At 33.6% G+C, this 15,729-nt stretch overlaps 3 protein-coding genes across 3 annotated transcripts; 1 reads left to right on the forward strand and 2 right to left on the reverse strand.

Annotated features, from left to right (window-relative positions):
* The first annotated feature begins 6,909 nt into the window (after positions 1 to 6,909).
* Positions 6,910 to 7,800, forward strand: LOC123702628. Its single transcript, XM_045650393.1, has 2 exons — positions 6,910 to 7,565; positions 7,649 to 7,800. The coding sequence occupies exons 1-2, from the start codon at positions 7,026 to 7,028 to the stop codon at positions 7,796 to 7,798; spliced, it is 690 nt and encodes a 229-aa protein (XP_045506349.1). The 5' UTR covers positions 6,910 to 7,025; the 3' UTR covers positions 7,799 to 7,800.
* Positions 7,801 to 9,428: 1,628 nt separating this feature from the next.
* Positions 9,429 to 11,346, reverse strand: LOC123702622 (RNA-binding protein 45-like). The gene has a single exon (XM_045650385.1). The coding sequence runs from the start codon at positions 11,095 to 11,097 to the stop codon at positions 9,655 to 9,657; it is 1,443 nt and encodes a 480-aa protein (XP_045506341.1). The 5' UTR covers positions 11,098 to 11,346; the 3' UTR covers positions 9,429 to 9,654.
* Positions 11,347 to 12,072: 726 nt separating this feature from the next.
* Positions 12,073 to 15,241, reverse strand: LOC123701454 (cap-specific mRNA (nucleoside-2'-O-)-methyltransferase 2). Its single transcript, XM_045648945.1, has 4 exons — positions 14,574 to 15,241; positions 14,307 to 14,492; positions 13,858 to 13,978; positions 12,073 to 13,649 (listed from the first exon to the last, which is right to left on the reverse strand). Exons 1-4 carry the CDS (start codon positions 15,057 to 15,059, stop codon positions 12,367 to 12,369), a joined length of 2,076 nt encoding a protein of 691 aa, XP_045504901.1. The 5' UTR covers positions 15,060 to 15,241; the 3' UTR covers positions 12,073 to 12,366.
* Between the last annotated feature and the right edge of the window lie 488 nt (positions 15,242 to 15,729).

Consider the following 15,729-nt stretch of genomic DNA (forward strand, 5'->3'; position numbering starts at 1 on the left):
GCCCTCAAACCTCAGCTTTCAAAAAAAATTTTTTTCTAATAAAAAAAAAACAATTCATACGGATGATGATTGGTATTTGTGTATTTGAATACCTAGTTACGGAAGGATTGTCGATAGCTTTATCGATAGGTCGACACAAAGAGTATTACAATATATATGGGTCGACAGATGATTATGGTTGGATGGATATATCTATAGATGGATATATATGGATAATAATATTCGCCAGCTTTGCAAAGAAATTTTAACAAAATTTGGCGTGCTCGAATGTGACCTTACGGAAGTGTATACAGCGATGCTACTGTTTCATACAATTCCTGTTACTTCCGCGGCAGCAGAAAGATCTTTCAGTAAACTGAAGATTATTAAAAATTATTTAAGAAACAGCATTCGACAAGATCGCCTCCGACATTTATCGTTAATTGCAATAGAAAATGAGGCGGCATCAAACTTGGATTTGAGTGAAATTATAGACGAATTCGCAAAAATTGAAATTATAGGGGAATTCTGTTAAAAATCGTTTTTTTCATTAATTAATCTCATCTGTACAATAAATATTATATATTGTCATGTGCGTCGTTGTTTATTTATTCCCTTTTTCTTCTATTAAACACATGGAGATTCTAATAGAAGACGACGTATGGATTTAGCCTACTAGGGATAATATTCTAGACCGAATTGAGAAATTCCGCAACGAAAAACCTCACGCTTCCCACTACGACGCGGACGGGCGGAGGTGTGGCTTGAATGCAATAGCTTTACCGCGGCAGTCCGCAGTCCCCGAGTGCCACACGTCGTTTTTAGGGTTCCGTAGCCAAAATGGCAAAAACGGAACCCTTATAGTTTCGTCATGTCCGTCTGTCCGTCTGTCCGTCTGTCCGTCTGTCACAGCCGATTTACTCGGAAACTATAAGTACTACAGTGATGAAATTTGATGGGAATATGTGTTGTATGAACCGCTACAAAAATATGACACTAAATAGTAAAAAAAAGAATTGGGGGTGGGGCCCCCCATACATGTAACTGAGGGATGAAATTTTTTTTTTCGATGTACATACCCGTGTGGGGTATCAATGGAAAGGTCTTTTAAAATGATATAAAGTTTTCTAAAAAACATTTTTCTTAAAGTGAACGGTTTTTGAGATATCAGCTCTCAAAGTCGTAAAAAGTATGTCCCCCCCCCTCTATTTTTATAACTACGGGGTATAAAATTCTAAAAAAAATAGAGGTGATGCATGCTAATTAACTCTTTCAACGATTTTTGGTTTGATCAAAGTATCTCTTATAGTTTTTGAGATAGGTTGATTTAACTGTAAATAATAAGTTTATTATATTTGCTGCTACGGAACCCTTTGTGCGCGAGCCCGACTCGCACTTGGCCGGTTTTTATTATTTTTTATTTTAGCTTGCGCCAAATAACAAAAGGCGCATCGTTTGATTAATAATTGTCGATTTGAGTTGGTTTTATTGTGGGTTTATTAAAACATTTTTTTTATATAGTTCTAATTACTTTATAGCTGCGAAATTTTTCTCCCTTAAATAAAATGTTTTTAACTATGCCCCGGGTAGGAACCGAACCAACGACCTCTGGCTTAGAAGGCAGAGCCACTACCAACCAAGCCAACCGGTCAGTCAAATTTATTATTGAATATATTTCTAATAAGATATTTATTTCATTTATGCTTTATGTATATGTATGTAAGTATGTACTATGTGTGTATATATGTTTTTATTTAATAATTTTTATGTACTTATGTACCTACAGTAATCCAAAATTAATAATGCGCATGCAAATCTTCGCTAATTGTCGTATTTCCGAAGACACTCGAATCATTGAATCGTAAGAGCCCTAAACAACGAACTTGCATTTTACACCTTGTTCAAAAGAAATAGAAGTCAATTCACGGTCATACACAATCAAAAACAAATCGGGCGGTAGGTGACGGTAGCCTGTCAGTCAAAAAACTCAAAAATCCATATTACTTTACTCTTTGATCCGTCAGTTGCAAAGGTCAGTTGTCTTTAAATATTGGTGGTGACTGCACGTGTTCTCTCTGTGTGGAATTATATAGAGCTGCTATTACGTACCCTTCTTGGTTTTGTTTTTAGAGGTGAATTGAATTAATCGATGAAATGATTTACACAGGTGATGGCAGTAGGGAAAGTGAAAATGAAGAAGAGTTCCGATGTATCTAAAATGTCAGAAATAAAGATAATCCCTGATTTTGATTGTTTTTATTTTTTTTGTAATTGTCATAATATTGAAGAATGATCAGTACTGTAAATACTTTTGAACTGAGATTTTAATGATAAGATTTACATATATGGTTTAAATATAAACCTTCTTTTCTTCCATCATTACACCAGCTTCAGTAAGACACTTTAAAAGTACTATAAAATTTTCCAAGTAAATCAATCCAACAAAGATAATATTATATTCGCAATCGTGGGGTTATACTCGCTATTTACTTACAAGGAATTATCGAAACAAAATCGTTACTTACCTACAAATACATATTAATCTCTTTTAGCACAAAACATATAATTTGACTAAATTATGCATGAAGAAAATGCATTTTTAACTGCTCTATATAGATATCATCTTCGGACGCTCCGAGAATATGACAGTTGCCGAACAGTGACGAAGATTTCTATGCGCATTATTACCTTTGGAGTACTGTATAGTGTATGTTTATGTATATTGTTGTTTGAATTTTTGTTTTTTAATTATATTGCTCCTATATAGCTTTACCACCACCCTCTGTCATGATTTAATGTTTTATACCTATACCTATCTTGTGTTTGGTTGCTTGAAAGCTTAGCCTTAGAGCGTTTTCACATTGTCCGGTCCGATATCGGATATCGGAAGCCGATAGCCGATATCCGATATCGGACACAATTTGCCCTTTCACATTATCCGATAATATCGTCCCGATATCATGAGTGTTGCCAGAAACTGGAAAAGTAGATATATTATGGAGAATTAAAAAAAACAGTGGATGCATTTATGTTACAAAAAATAAACTTTATTTTAAATAAAATAAATAGTAATAAATAAACTATGTTTTTCAAACCGGTTTAATCTGTTGACTGCGGAGTTTGAATTTGTACCCTCTGCAGAGTCAGAATCTAGTTTCAATATTCAATTTCATTGTGAGGCTTGTTTTTTTTTATATGCTGTTTTTCTTTTTTTAATAATAGAACATGTTGTGTGGTCGTAGTGAATTTTAGAACTTTTTTATATTAAATCATGTACGACTGTTATGTTCTTATACAAATAAAATAAAATAAAATTCAACTCAGTATTAAAGCGACAAAACTGGCAAATATAAATTCAAATTACATTTACAAATGTAGGTGCTGTTATCTACCACAGAACAGTAAATTATCTACGTCTCAGAGCAATAAACCTATAGAGTACTTGTATCGAGTGTATACAATTTACATATATTTGTTTCTCTCTATCTAAAGAAAACGTCGTATGAAAGAATGAGACAGCTATAGACAACAAGCTACGTTTCAACATAGTCATGGCACCATTTTTACTATAGGTACGTATTTAGATAGATAGAAGGTGATAGTGATGGATGTGCTTCAATCGATAAAATCGTGAATGTATTTTGCATTTACGGTTTCGTGAAATAATAAATAAAAAAAAAACAAAACTTATAATTAATTTCAGTTGAATACATTATATTTTGTTTAATCCTACGTATATAATAAATGCCAAATTATGCGAGAAGGGATGTTACTCTTTCACTGCGGAACCGATTACAATAAAATTTTGTACATACACACATAGGTTAGGTTTTATCCCGGAAATCCCACGTGAACGGGAACTGTGCAGGATTTTCTTTAAAAACGCGGGCGAAAAGCTAGTATATTATAAAAGAAATTTTAAAACTTGAAATGTAATTTAAATTAAAGAAGGAAATGATGATAAAGTTAAAGGAGTGAGGAGAAAGGCACAGTCAGCATGAAGGAATCATGCAGCATTTTAACAAGTTAATAAAAGGACAGTCTTAATGAAAACATTTTCCTAACATCCTACTAATAAAGCGAAAGTTTGTGAGGATGGATGTTTGTTACTCTTACACGCGAACACGCGAATGAAATTTGGAAAATTACTTTTGATCCCGTAAATCCAACAGGAATGGGAACTATGCGGGTTTTCCTTTGAAAGCGCATGTAGGTATATTAAGTATGTATTTCAATAGTAGTTTCTCATCTATGAGAACTGTCATTTAATCAACCGTTTAATTTTCACATAGTTACACATTTAAAGTAACTTATGTGTAAAAAATTTCAAAATAAAAATTCACTCTCTTTGATCAAATGTATTTATTATCTACAGGAACAAAAAAAAAAAACGTAAGCGTAAGATTGCACAATTCTTCTAGAGTATCCATCTTGATAACACGCAGGCTCGAAATGCAGTGAACACAATATAGCAAATTGTGGCGGCGTCCAATCAACTCATGTCTCATGTTTTATACCCATTTTTTATTTAGCTCTGGAAATCTAAAACAAAATGAATTCATTAATAATCTGAAAGAGAAATTAATAAACAACAAACGAAAACTAAAACACATAAGGCAAATAAAACAACCACGTGGCCGTTTTATTTTCCTGCGGTAAAAAATTTACATCTATTATTTGCAACAACAACTACATACATATAAATCTGATATAAGAAACAAAATAAATAAATCAACGTTAATATGAAATAGATTTTTTGTCATAAATCGATAATATACGCTAGATGTGTTACAACACTACGGTGGTAAACAAAATGCCAAACGTGATATTATTGTGACATTTTTTAAAAATTATTTCATTATTTTATATTCCACAACCCCATAAAGTGGGTAAATGTTACAGTTACAACATAAAATTACAAAAAAGCGCTTGATAAAACATTCAAATAGGTTTAAAACATAAATATTTATCAATTTGCTGAAAATCACTTACCGATGGAAAGATATTTTTACATTGTTTTTATCCAAAACTTCCATTCGACTAGTGATAGCCGGTTGCTAAACATACAATAGTTATTTTAGCACACTGACAAATAAAAAGAAACACTGGACACGTTATATTTTCTAAATATTTCGTTAAAAACACTTGACACACTGAGCCCACCAGCTGGTTGGAAAACAAACTGACTGCCGGCGCGCTACGTTTGAAGACAGTGCAGATACTCTATCGCTATCTCAATCTGGCTTATGCTGTTATTGACTAAGAGTAAGTAGATTAGAAAATATGTATTTTGTTCTGTCTCAATATAAGAACTCTATAGGTTTATTGCTCTTAGATCTACGTAGTACCACAGACTAATAATAATATAGCCATATTATATAATCTAAGCATACGAGCCGTGACAACCAAAATAGTAAACAAGCCAAACAAGCTCAAAAGTCGCCGCGCGTTCTTGACAAAATGTAAGGTCGCCGCATTCTAATTCTGAAATTTTAGAGAAAACTAAACAAATTGCCGTATTGTAAATTTTCTTTTCAATAAAAAGAGTTTGATTTAAAAAAAAATCAACTGATAGATCGTAGTTGTACATACAGTAAAAATAACTACAAAAAAGAAACCGACTTCAAAAACAGCTGGAAAAGTAAAATATAAAAAAGATTTGATATTATTATTATTTTAATATTATTTAGATGTGCTATTTATTATACAGGTTTGATATCGGCACTAAAACAATAAACAGCTTACAGCGCAACAGTAGTCCAAGTAGGAGGAGGAGCGAGGCAGAATGAGTAAATAAAGATAAAAGACACTAATATTAATTCGAAGATACGGTTGAATTTAAGAACGCAATATATTTTTGTTTACTTCAGTTCAGCCAATTGCCGTATATTATAGGACGGTATTAAAATAGCTCCCGTAAAAATAGTATTTTTAATGCCTTTAAATACTTAAATGAATGTTTTCTTAATAAAAAGGTTTAAAGTAAATGAAAGGATTTTTTTTTTTACATTTAGCGCCTAGAAATGACTGAAAATACACAAACTAGTGCTTTTTTTGCTGTTGGTATACTACCTTTTCGAAAATTGAGTTGGTAACACTGAACATTATCGTCCGATAGTTCACGGGAATATCGGTGTTGGCTCCGATATCCGATATCGGACCGGACAATGTGAAAGACAGGTACTTATATCTTATGCCTCCTCCACACTACTCGCGAAGTTCCTCGGCGAAGTACTCGGCCGAAGTTGACTGAAGTCCGCGGTGCTACACTACACACTCGTTCAACTTCGCGAGGAACGCATACGTTCATATTCAGAACGAACTTCAGGTAACTTCGTGCCCTTTGACTCGGGCGCAAAAACCGACAACAAACGGAAGTCGGCCGAGGCGAGGTAAAGTTGGACGAAGTAAGACGAAGTGCCTCTCTACACTATTCTATTCGTCTAACCTCGTTCAACTTCGCGAGTAGTGTGGAGGAGGCAATACATTTTACTTAGCCTCCGATATCGGATATCGGCTATCGGCGCCCGATATCCGATATCGGACCGGACAATGTGAAAACGCTCTTAGATCATTATTGATCTTAGCTTGGAAGAGATATGGCTACTAAAGCCATAAGTCCGCCATTTGTGCACGTCTCTCTTCTGTATATGTATGTCTTTTTCCTGTTTGTAATGGTGTACAATTAAGCGTTTTCATTCATTTCATTCGTTAAAATCGCAACTTATAACTAATAAGTTTTGGACAAAGTTTTCTTCTGTGGTTTTCTTCATATGTTCATATTATTCTACAGGCTAATGTTTGGCTCTAATTTATCTGTCATGACCGATAATCTATAATAATTATCTGTGATTTTCAAATCATTGATCTGATTTTATGACTTCTGTCATCGGAATTGGATTATTTCTCTGTGGATTATTTGTAATTTGGGGCCACCGGTGTTTGTTTTTAACTAAAACAGTCTGTGAATTTGTAGATAAAATTTGCCTTCATCTTATTGGTAAATTTACTTTGTGTTAAAGACACGGTCTAAAAACATTGAAAAAATGAGTTGCAACAACCAAGCATATACACACTCATTTGCGCAATACCTGCAGTCCATGGTCAAATTGGACGCCCTAGAGAGGATGACTGAGGATTTGGACAAAGAATTGGCTGACTCGCAGACTATAATGACAGAGATAAAAACAATATTTGATAGTATTCCCAAGGAGCAACAAAGACGTGCTCACGAAAACAACGATTTGAGGCATGAAGATCTCTCTCAGTTTTTGGAGTCCGGCGTACCAAAATTGTTGTTGCCGGACATGACTGAGAACAGTGGAGATGTGGACGTCGATAATATCATCGCTACCATGAAGCGCTACGCAGAAGATCTTCGTAAGAATCTTACCGTTCAAGAGTGCAATACGAGATTCGTCAAGAAAGCCATTGAGAATTTGGATCTCACTCAATACGCTACAAGCCTTGAACAGCTCAGCAAGAGTCTCGCCAACGTAAAAATCACAAATGAAGTTGTCAACAGAAATGCTGAACTGGAGCAAAAACTTGCCTTACTTTGCCAGGATGTAAATATGTTCACACAGGTTAGTTTTCAATACATTTTTATAGTATTGTCTTTAAATTAACAGTATATAGGTAAAATAAATAATCATTAATTTAATTTCAGATGGTACAAGCTGAAGAAAAATCAGGCGAAACAAACAGAAATTGGAAGGCAGTAGCTCTGGACAACTCAACACTGTGCTATGATACCATCATAAATAAGCTGCTGTCTGATATCAATGAAGTGACTTATTTGCTCAAGAATAAGAATTAAGTTCAACTCAATGGATAGAGAAGTTCCATTGTATGTGATTTATTTCTACAACTAGCTTTTCGCCTGCGGCTTCGCCCGCGTTTTCAAAGAAAAACCCGCATAGTTCCCGTTCCCGTGGGATTTCCGGGAAAAGACCTAGCCTATATTATTTGTGGATAATGTAGCTTTCGAATGGTGAAAGAATTTTTAAAATTGGTCCAGTAGTTTATGAGCCTATTCATTACAAACAAACAAACAAAGTTTTCCTCTTTATAATATTAGTGTAGATTTAAGGAGAGAAAACAAATTGTTTTATTATGGCTCTTCCTTTTTGAGTTGCTAAGGGATTGGAGTTATTTCATCTCAACATGTGAAGGAAGGAGGCTTATTAGCTGCATGGTGGTACTGCTAAATGGTTGTATTTAAAATAAACTAATATTGTTGATATTTTGATCTTGTTATAATCAGAAAAGGTCAATGATATATGTAAGCAGCATTGCAGGAACAAAACTGATGTGTACATAAATTGATGATGAAGAGATGATAAAAGGAATGTGATGACTAAACTCAATAGATATTAATTATAGTGTGAAGAATATCTAAACCTATTTAGATGAATTCCTATACTTGGTAGATCTGAATTTATGTACTTTGATGGTGAGCAAAAAGGATGAAGGGAGGAAAAGCTTGGAAGATGATAGAGTTTCAGCAAGAAATTTATAAAACCTAAATATATATACAGAAGCACAACCAAAGGGTTGTAGTGTGTCAAATAATGGGTAAAGAAAAGAATTTGATGTGTAACTGAATGTGATAATGTCCAAAAGGGCTATACTATCAGGCATAAATATGTTTCAGTCAGCTAATGCAATGATAAAAATGATGAAATTTATTTTAATTACTTGTATTTTATTTAAGTGTTCATTTATGGTTAAGTAATAGGTAAATTTTATATTATTATTAATCCGCTGACATACTGCCAACCTATTTTGAGATTTTTATTTTGTAAGTTTGAGCAATTTTGTATTTATTGTAGTTACAGTAAGATTCACAAAAGATGATCACGGCGCAGAAGGCATATTTTGGGTCCCTATGGAGGTGTGAGGTGAGGCGCGGGCGGATTTAATTTTAAATAAATTATATAACCTACATTAAAATATTATGTCTTAAGTCTTTTCTTCATGAGTGAACGTGCACAGATGGCCGCCATTTGTGGTCATCTTTCGTGAATCGTACTGTACTATTAGCTGTAAGAATTTAACCATATTAATAAGTTAGATGTAATTATATTATTCATTTCAATGTAAAATGATTTAAGATCATGCATTCCGAACAAGTCTGAATTTCATAATCTAATACTGAAAATAATGTTGGTGTTTTTTATCAGTCATATAATAAAAGATATCAAAATAGATATATAAGTAGTATTCTGAAACATTTTTACAATTAAATTCTGTATGTTAATGATGTATTATACATAATGTGCCAATAATATTTGTATATTATGATTTCATGAATAGTTAGGTGTCATTGTATTTATAAATATTGATATCCACATGTAATCCATTATCTGTTTTCAGTAAGTAGTAGTCAATCACAGTAATGCCACAATTGTAATCTGAATAAAAGATAAATAAATAAATACAGCACATTAAAGATATGTTTTTTAATCTCCATTTCCGTATCTCAAGTCAGTAACTCATTAAATTTCATTAAAAAAAAATATAAGGTTGATTTTTGAATTTAAGTAAAGTCATTACATTTGTTGTCAAAAAAGTGTAAATTTTTAAATACAAATGGATTTTTACAACAGATTCGTCAGCACCAATAATTGTACAATGTAAAAGTCAGTTGACCAATAACCATTGGCGTCACATTCACTCAAATTTCATTCTCTTTGAGTCAGTGTAGTCAGCTTGTTCAGTCTCCACTCGCTCTTCAGTAGATGGCCTTTCGTCAGCTTCCATCACGCACAGTCTCATGCCGTTTAACATAGCTCCATGCAGAACCCTCATTGCCTCTCGTGCAGCGGAGTTGGAAGCATATTTAACAAAACCAAAGGATTTATTTGGTATCATATTGACACTAATAAAATCTCCAAAACGAATAAAAGCATCTTGCAATATTTCTAAAGGGATCGGTCTCGGCTTACACACAATAAATAACCTCTGAACAACTTTCGCCCCATTGGCCTTAGGCTGAATCATAGGCAGCGGAATATTACAATAGCTTGGCCTAGTTTCTGCATTAGGGGCCACCTCTCCTTTCGCTGCGGCTTTTATCAAGGAAGACGCTTTTTCAATAGCATTGGCTAATTCTAACAATTCTGCTCCAGAATCTCTTGATTTTTTAAAGTTTTTCACAATTTCTGAGAGGTCAGTGGCGGCTTTTGTTAACGGATTGGTGTCAGGTCTTACTGAAATTATTTCCCCTGATGGAAATTCATAATTATTTAATTTTTCAACTGCATAAGTGGCCGACCTTGTATCTTCATATGTAATTTGAGCTCTACATATGCCATTGGCCTGGTCCATTGAGAAGTTTTCACATTTAACCATACCAGGGATAATATTCATCAACTGGTAAATATATCTTTCTGACAATATAGGAGTACAAGTAACTAAAACATCTTTGAAGTCAGCCCTGTCAGACTTTAATAATGAACTAATATCACTTCTTGGAGGTTCATAGTTTGGAGTTTGTCTGTAATATTCAAAGTTGTTATTTGAGTGGCTAGGACATGAACTTTCATTGTCTAATGTTCTTTTCAATCCTTTGGGTGTGGCAAAAATAGGCTTATAATTTTTGTCACACTCTTCAAAGGCTTTTGCAGCTTCATAAAACTCTGCAAACTTAACATAAGCAAAACCTTTATACTCCCCCGATTTTTTGTCTTTTAATTTATAAACTGATTCAACATTGCCAAATTTTGCAAAGTATTCGGCTATATCTCCTTCTTGGGTGTCTTTTGGTATTTTTATAAACAGTCTGTTATATTTATCTCCGTATTGATCTGTGGGCTGAGTGTCATTTTTGTTAGCTGCTACCATTACTTTAATAGTTTTCCCATGGTACATGGCTTTCATGTGAAGATTTTTGATGGCCGCAGCGGCAGATGAAGTTTTAGAATACTTGATGTAGGCAACACCTTTAGACTCGCCAGTGGTACGGTTGCGAGGCATAAACAAATCTTCAATCGTTCCATACTCTTCAAAGGCAGTCCTCAAGTCTTGTTCTTTTGTCTGTCTACTACATACCACAAATAGTCTAGAATATAGAGGGTGATCCTCCTTACGGTCATCATTGTTACCTTGATACATGTCGATTGGTTGTATGTCAAGTCAAGGAGTTGGTATGAGAAGTCCCGTTAATTTTGTTAAATAAGTGAAGCAGTCGTAGTCTTAGGTTCATTACAAACGTATAATATTATCAGCCAGTAAGTTTAGCGTCTTTATTTGGTCGGCAACGTATGTAATAAAGTCTTTTATTTAGTATTTTGCTAAATTTATGTAAGTTCAGGAATAACAACTTCATAGAATAACAATATTATGGGACAACAACAATACAACTCCAAATCAAAGAGTATAGTAACTATTTAAAAGGAACTCCAAATCGCCACTCGGCAGCTGCCAGCTACGATTTACGAAATGTCAATGTCAATTGTCATGTCACATATTGTGTCGATTAAAAAAAATATTTGGTTTTGGAGACAGAAATTTGGTTTATATTGAAAAAAAAAAATCTATCCAACCTCGTAGGACTCCTAGGTTTACGTTACTAAATATGTACTGATTCATCAGGTTTTGTTCAAGTAATTTTATTATTTAGTCATCAACAACTATGAAATCCGTATTAAGAAAGCGCTTGCGTTAAACGACTGTTTTTTGTATTTTCTTACTCGTACGAAATTACTGAATTGATTACGATGAAATTTAGCAGAGTTATATGTATCAAATTGTAGGGACAGGTACAGGGAACTACACATAACAAATAATGATTATTTTTCATTGATAGCGAAGGCGGAAGGACACGGGATCATTCATACGTGGATTTGACTTATTTACTAGCTTTTCACCCGCAACTTTGCCCGCGTATTAAAGGAAAACTCGCATGGTTCCTGTAACCATGGGATTTTCGCGATCAAAATTATTCTATCGTTTCATAGGTCTTAAACTATCTTTGTACCAGATTTCATCTAAATTGGTTCAGTAGGTAGTTAAGGCGTGAAGAAAAGAAGCAGACAATAAAATTAATCTATATTAGTATGGATTGAATATAAATAAAAAAAAAATAAATAACATTTAGAAAGTTTAATGACACTGTGAAACAGGACACAACAAGAATATTTAGTTTACAGGAATAAAACTTCAAAAAATACTCTCTACAACACTGTAAATGCATCTTGAATATAATGATATAAATTATATTATATACTAAATATTTCAAGTTAAATTATTTAAGATCCTTCTGGAAATCCACAATATCAATGGCCTTCCTTATTAATCACAAACATCACGTTTCATTTCACTCCCCCTACTTTCATATATTATACAGTTTAATTATTAATGATATGAAAATTAAATCGCAGTTTAAAGGGACTGTTCTATAATATTAAGATACTCTGTGCATTTATTTCTGTAGAATGTGTTATTATAGAAGACAATATTGCTGAAAAATTCACCAACATTAGTAACTTGTACTGGCAATGAATTGAGAACATCCTTATTTGGCTCCGATTTAAATTTCTCGCATTCAAGATCAATCACATTTAACAATTCTAATGATTTTTTATCCAGCTTGCTCAGTATTATATTACCGCATGACGTAAATCCTGTTTTCTGGAAGCAAACTTTGCACAATATGTATAAGACGCTCACATTAAAATGCGTGAGAGTATTCAGATTCTGTAGCAGCAATGTCTCCTCATCAGACATCTCCTTAAGCATATTGACTAGAGTTTTGAAGCAATTCTTCTCATACGTACTGTAAATATCCACATACTCATATTCAGGCAGTTGTAATACTTTCGATACATCAAAATTCAACCCAATGCTAGCCTGTTCTTTGGCAGCTTGATACATGATCACTTCTTTGAATTCCTCCTCAGCCAGTATTTGTTGGTAAAGTTTGAAAATTGGCACTAAAATAAACTTCGAACTGTTAATAGCATGCAATGGCCGCCCATATGTGAATGTTAGCTCCAATTTCGCATTTTCATCTCGATCCATCCACCTGATTGGTTCATTGATCAACACCAATGGATTTGACAATAATTCATCTTGCAGAGAAGTGCTTAAGTTCCTCATTTTTTCCTTCATAGACATTTTTGTATACAATTGCCTTTCTGTGTATGAGCCTCTACAGTATCTGGGGTTATTGTTGATTTTGTTTTCCTCATGTAGAATACCTTTTAGAATTTCTTGTTCATTGTCAATAGGTTTCAAATCATACTTCCAAATGAACTCAGCTGCCACCATGGCCCTTATTCTCTTGATGTCTCTGTGCAGTGCTATGTTATTTTGCATGAGGTAAGCTTGGAGATTGTTGTTAATGACATGGCATTGTAGTGAGCAGAAATAATAAGCACATTCTTCTACTTGCTTAATGAAGCTTTCTGGGATCATTTCAAGAGGGAATAACGCAAGTTCGTTGTATAATTCAGTACCATATGTAGATTGTAGTTTGGGCAAAAACTCTTCCAGAAGTATGTTATCCTTGTAGCGTAAACAAATAGCGTAAACTTCAGAATTACCTTGACGTGATGTAATTGGCTTGTAAATGTTCACTTCTTTGAACAGATGATTCAGAAGGTACAGCAGGCACACTGTTGAATGTTCAAATATGGTGAACAGTTTGAAAATTAGAGTTCCACCTGAAATGAAAGAAGAAGCTTGTTAGTAAATATTTTTTATGAAAATACATTTAAAGAAACTGTTTGGCTGATGTAATATTTTCTACAAAACTCAATCTGGCAGTTAACAGTTTAATGAAATTTACCCACAATAAACAACATTAAAATACTTCTCACTTTCAATCTAAGCATTTAAATAAATTTAATTCTTAAATCAAGACTATAATACCTTTGCTGAGAGACTGTAGGGCTGTGACAATTTCACAATAATGCAGCGGTGATGTGACTTCTTCCTGAGCATCAGGCCTCTGCATGCAGTCTATGGAACCATCAGCTGTCACCAGCAATACCTGTATTTTTAGTTGTTTTTTTAAATAATTATATTTAAAGAGCATTCAGTATACATTCTGTGTGGTTCATTGTAAAAAACATATCAAAAGGCATAATTATATAAAAATATCTGTATGTAGGTACTAAAAATTCAATATTCAATGATATGAATTTTATATAGCCAGTGTTAATTATTGTAAGCTTTTCAAAATATGTTTGAATTGAAATAGTTACGTTTGCAGGTTATGCATCTATTTGAACCAAAATCAAACATTGTCATGTTATGAGTTATGTAATTTTTTATATGTAGTGTATACATATGATGTAATGAATCAAGAGAATAAATACCTTTCCCAGACTCTTGGCTCTATTAACAATAGCTTGTGAGTTCTCCCAGTTCATCAGGTTTCCCGTGTTGTCCACTCCAAAGTACCAATTCTGAAGAGTGTGGAACATGAAGCGATCGTCACTTATCATGTTTGAAGGCGAATTGCCTTCATAATATGGGTTCAGAGTATTTGCCAGCCATTTCCACTAAAAGATAAACATTATGTATATATTCACAAACATATTTGTTATTTAAATATATTTATATGAAACCTAAAAGCTAATTACTTGAATACTTTCATGATGTAACTTGAGATAGTGATTCAAGGATGTAATAAATGCTCCCGGCGCTTCACACAAATGTAGTGAGACGAATTTCCTAGAATCTCTAGCCTCTTGTGGCATAATGTTATACGTGCAAGCACACTCGTAGAACTTCGTCCAAGCTTGTGTCAAGAATTCTGGATTGACGAGACATCGCACTTTCCAACTAACTTCACCTGCAGGGTTGCGTCGGCGTGTATGACTACTCCATTCTTCAATACTGAAGTCATTCAGTTGACTTTTATGGAAATTCAAACGAGTTTTCATGGTCTCCAAGTTTTTAACTTTCCATGGTGGTGCGGAGAACCAAGAACCACGGTCGGGCAGCTTCCACTCACTGTTGAATTGGAATTGGTACTTCTTATTGAACAAATCGTGAAGTTCTTCTTCAAAGTCATCACTCTTTGGAAATTTATGACGAAAAAAGGAATTTTCGGTTTTATGGAACATTATTGCGTCTGAGATGTAACAGTAAGCTAAATCATGAATACCTTCGTAGCTATTTCTGATTTTTATTGAAGCACTGCATATTAATAGGAAATGAAATAATTGATTTATATGATAAATTAAATAGATTTATAGATATTAGCTTTTTAAAACGTAATTCGAAAAGAAAACAAACAACGGCCATGTGAAATCAATATTTACAAAAATCACAGATTAAAAACATGACACTTCACAGTTTAAAAACAAGTTATATTTGTCAAAGATTACAGATTAAAATATTTTCAGCCATCGAGAAGAAATCCGAATCTTTGTATAATCTATAATATCCACAAATACAAAATATATAATTTTTGTCACGTCGGGTAGAAACAGTATTTTAAAGATGCATATTATCGTACAAAAAAACAATACACATTCCAATTATTCATTCATTCATTCAAGTGTTCAAACGTGGTTCAAACTAATTCAAGTAGTGGTGTTCCATGGTGTTTCCACACTGTTCGCGTTTATAATATCTATCTAATATATATTATAAAGGCGAAAGTTTGTATGGATGTATGGATGTTTGTTACTCTTTCACGTAAAAACTACTGAACCGATTACAATGAAATTTAGCACACATATAGAGGGTAACTTGGATTAACACATGGGATGTTTTTATCGCGGAAATCCC

The sequence above is a fragment of the Colias croceus genome, chromosome 2 (assembly GCF_905220415.1).
Source record: "Colias croceus chromosome 2, ilColCroc2.1".
Lineage (NCBI taxonomy): Eukaryota > Metazoa > Arthropoda > Insecta > Lepidoptera > Pieridae > Colias > Colias croceus.

Coding starts and splice junctions, on each gene's coding strand:
- LOC123702628 (XM_045650393.1), top strand. CDS start 7,026: ATGAGTTGCAACAACCAAGCATATACACACTCATTTGCGCAATACCTG. Junction 7,566..7,648: donor ATGTAAATATGTTCACACAG/GTTAGTTTTCAA, acceptor ATTTAATTTCAG/ATGGTACAAGCTGAAGAAAA.
- LOC123702622 (XM_045650385.1), bottom strand. CDS start 11,097: ATGTATCAAGGTAACAATGATGACCGTAAGGAGGATCACCCTCTATAT.
- LOC123701454 (XM_045648945.1), bottom strand. CDS start 15,059: ATGTTCCATAAAACCGAAAATTCCTTTTTTCGTCATAAATTTCCAAAG. Junction 13,979..14,306: donor GAGCCAAGAGTCTGGGAAAG/GTATTTATTCTC, acceptor CTAAAAATACAG/GTATTGCTGGTGACAGCTGA. Junction 13,650..13,857: donor CCTACAGTCTCTCAGCAAAG/GTATTATAGTCT, acceptor CTTTCATTTCAG/GTGGAACTCTAATTTTCAAA.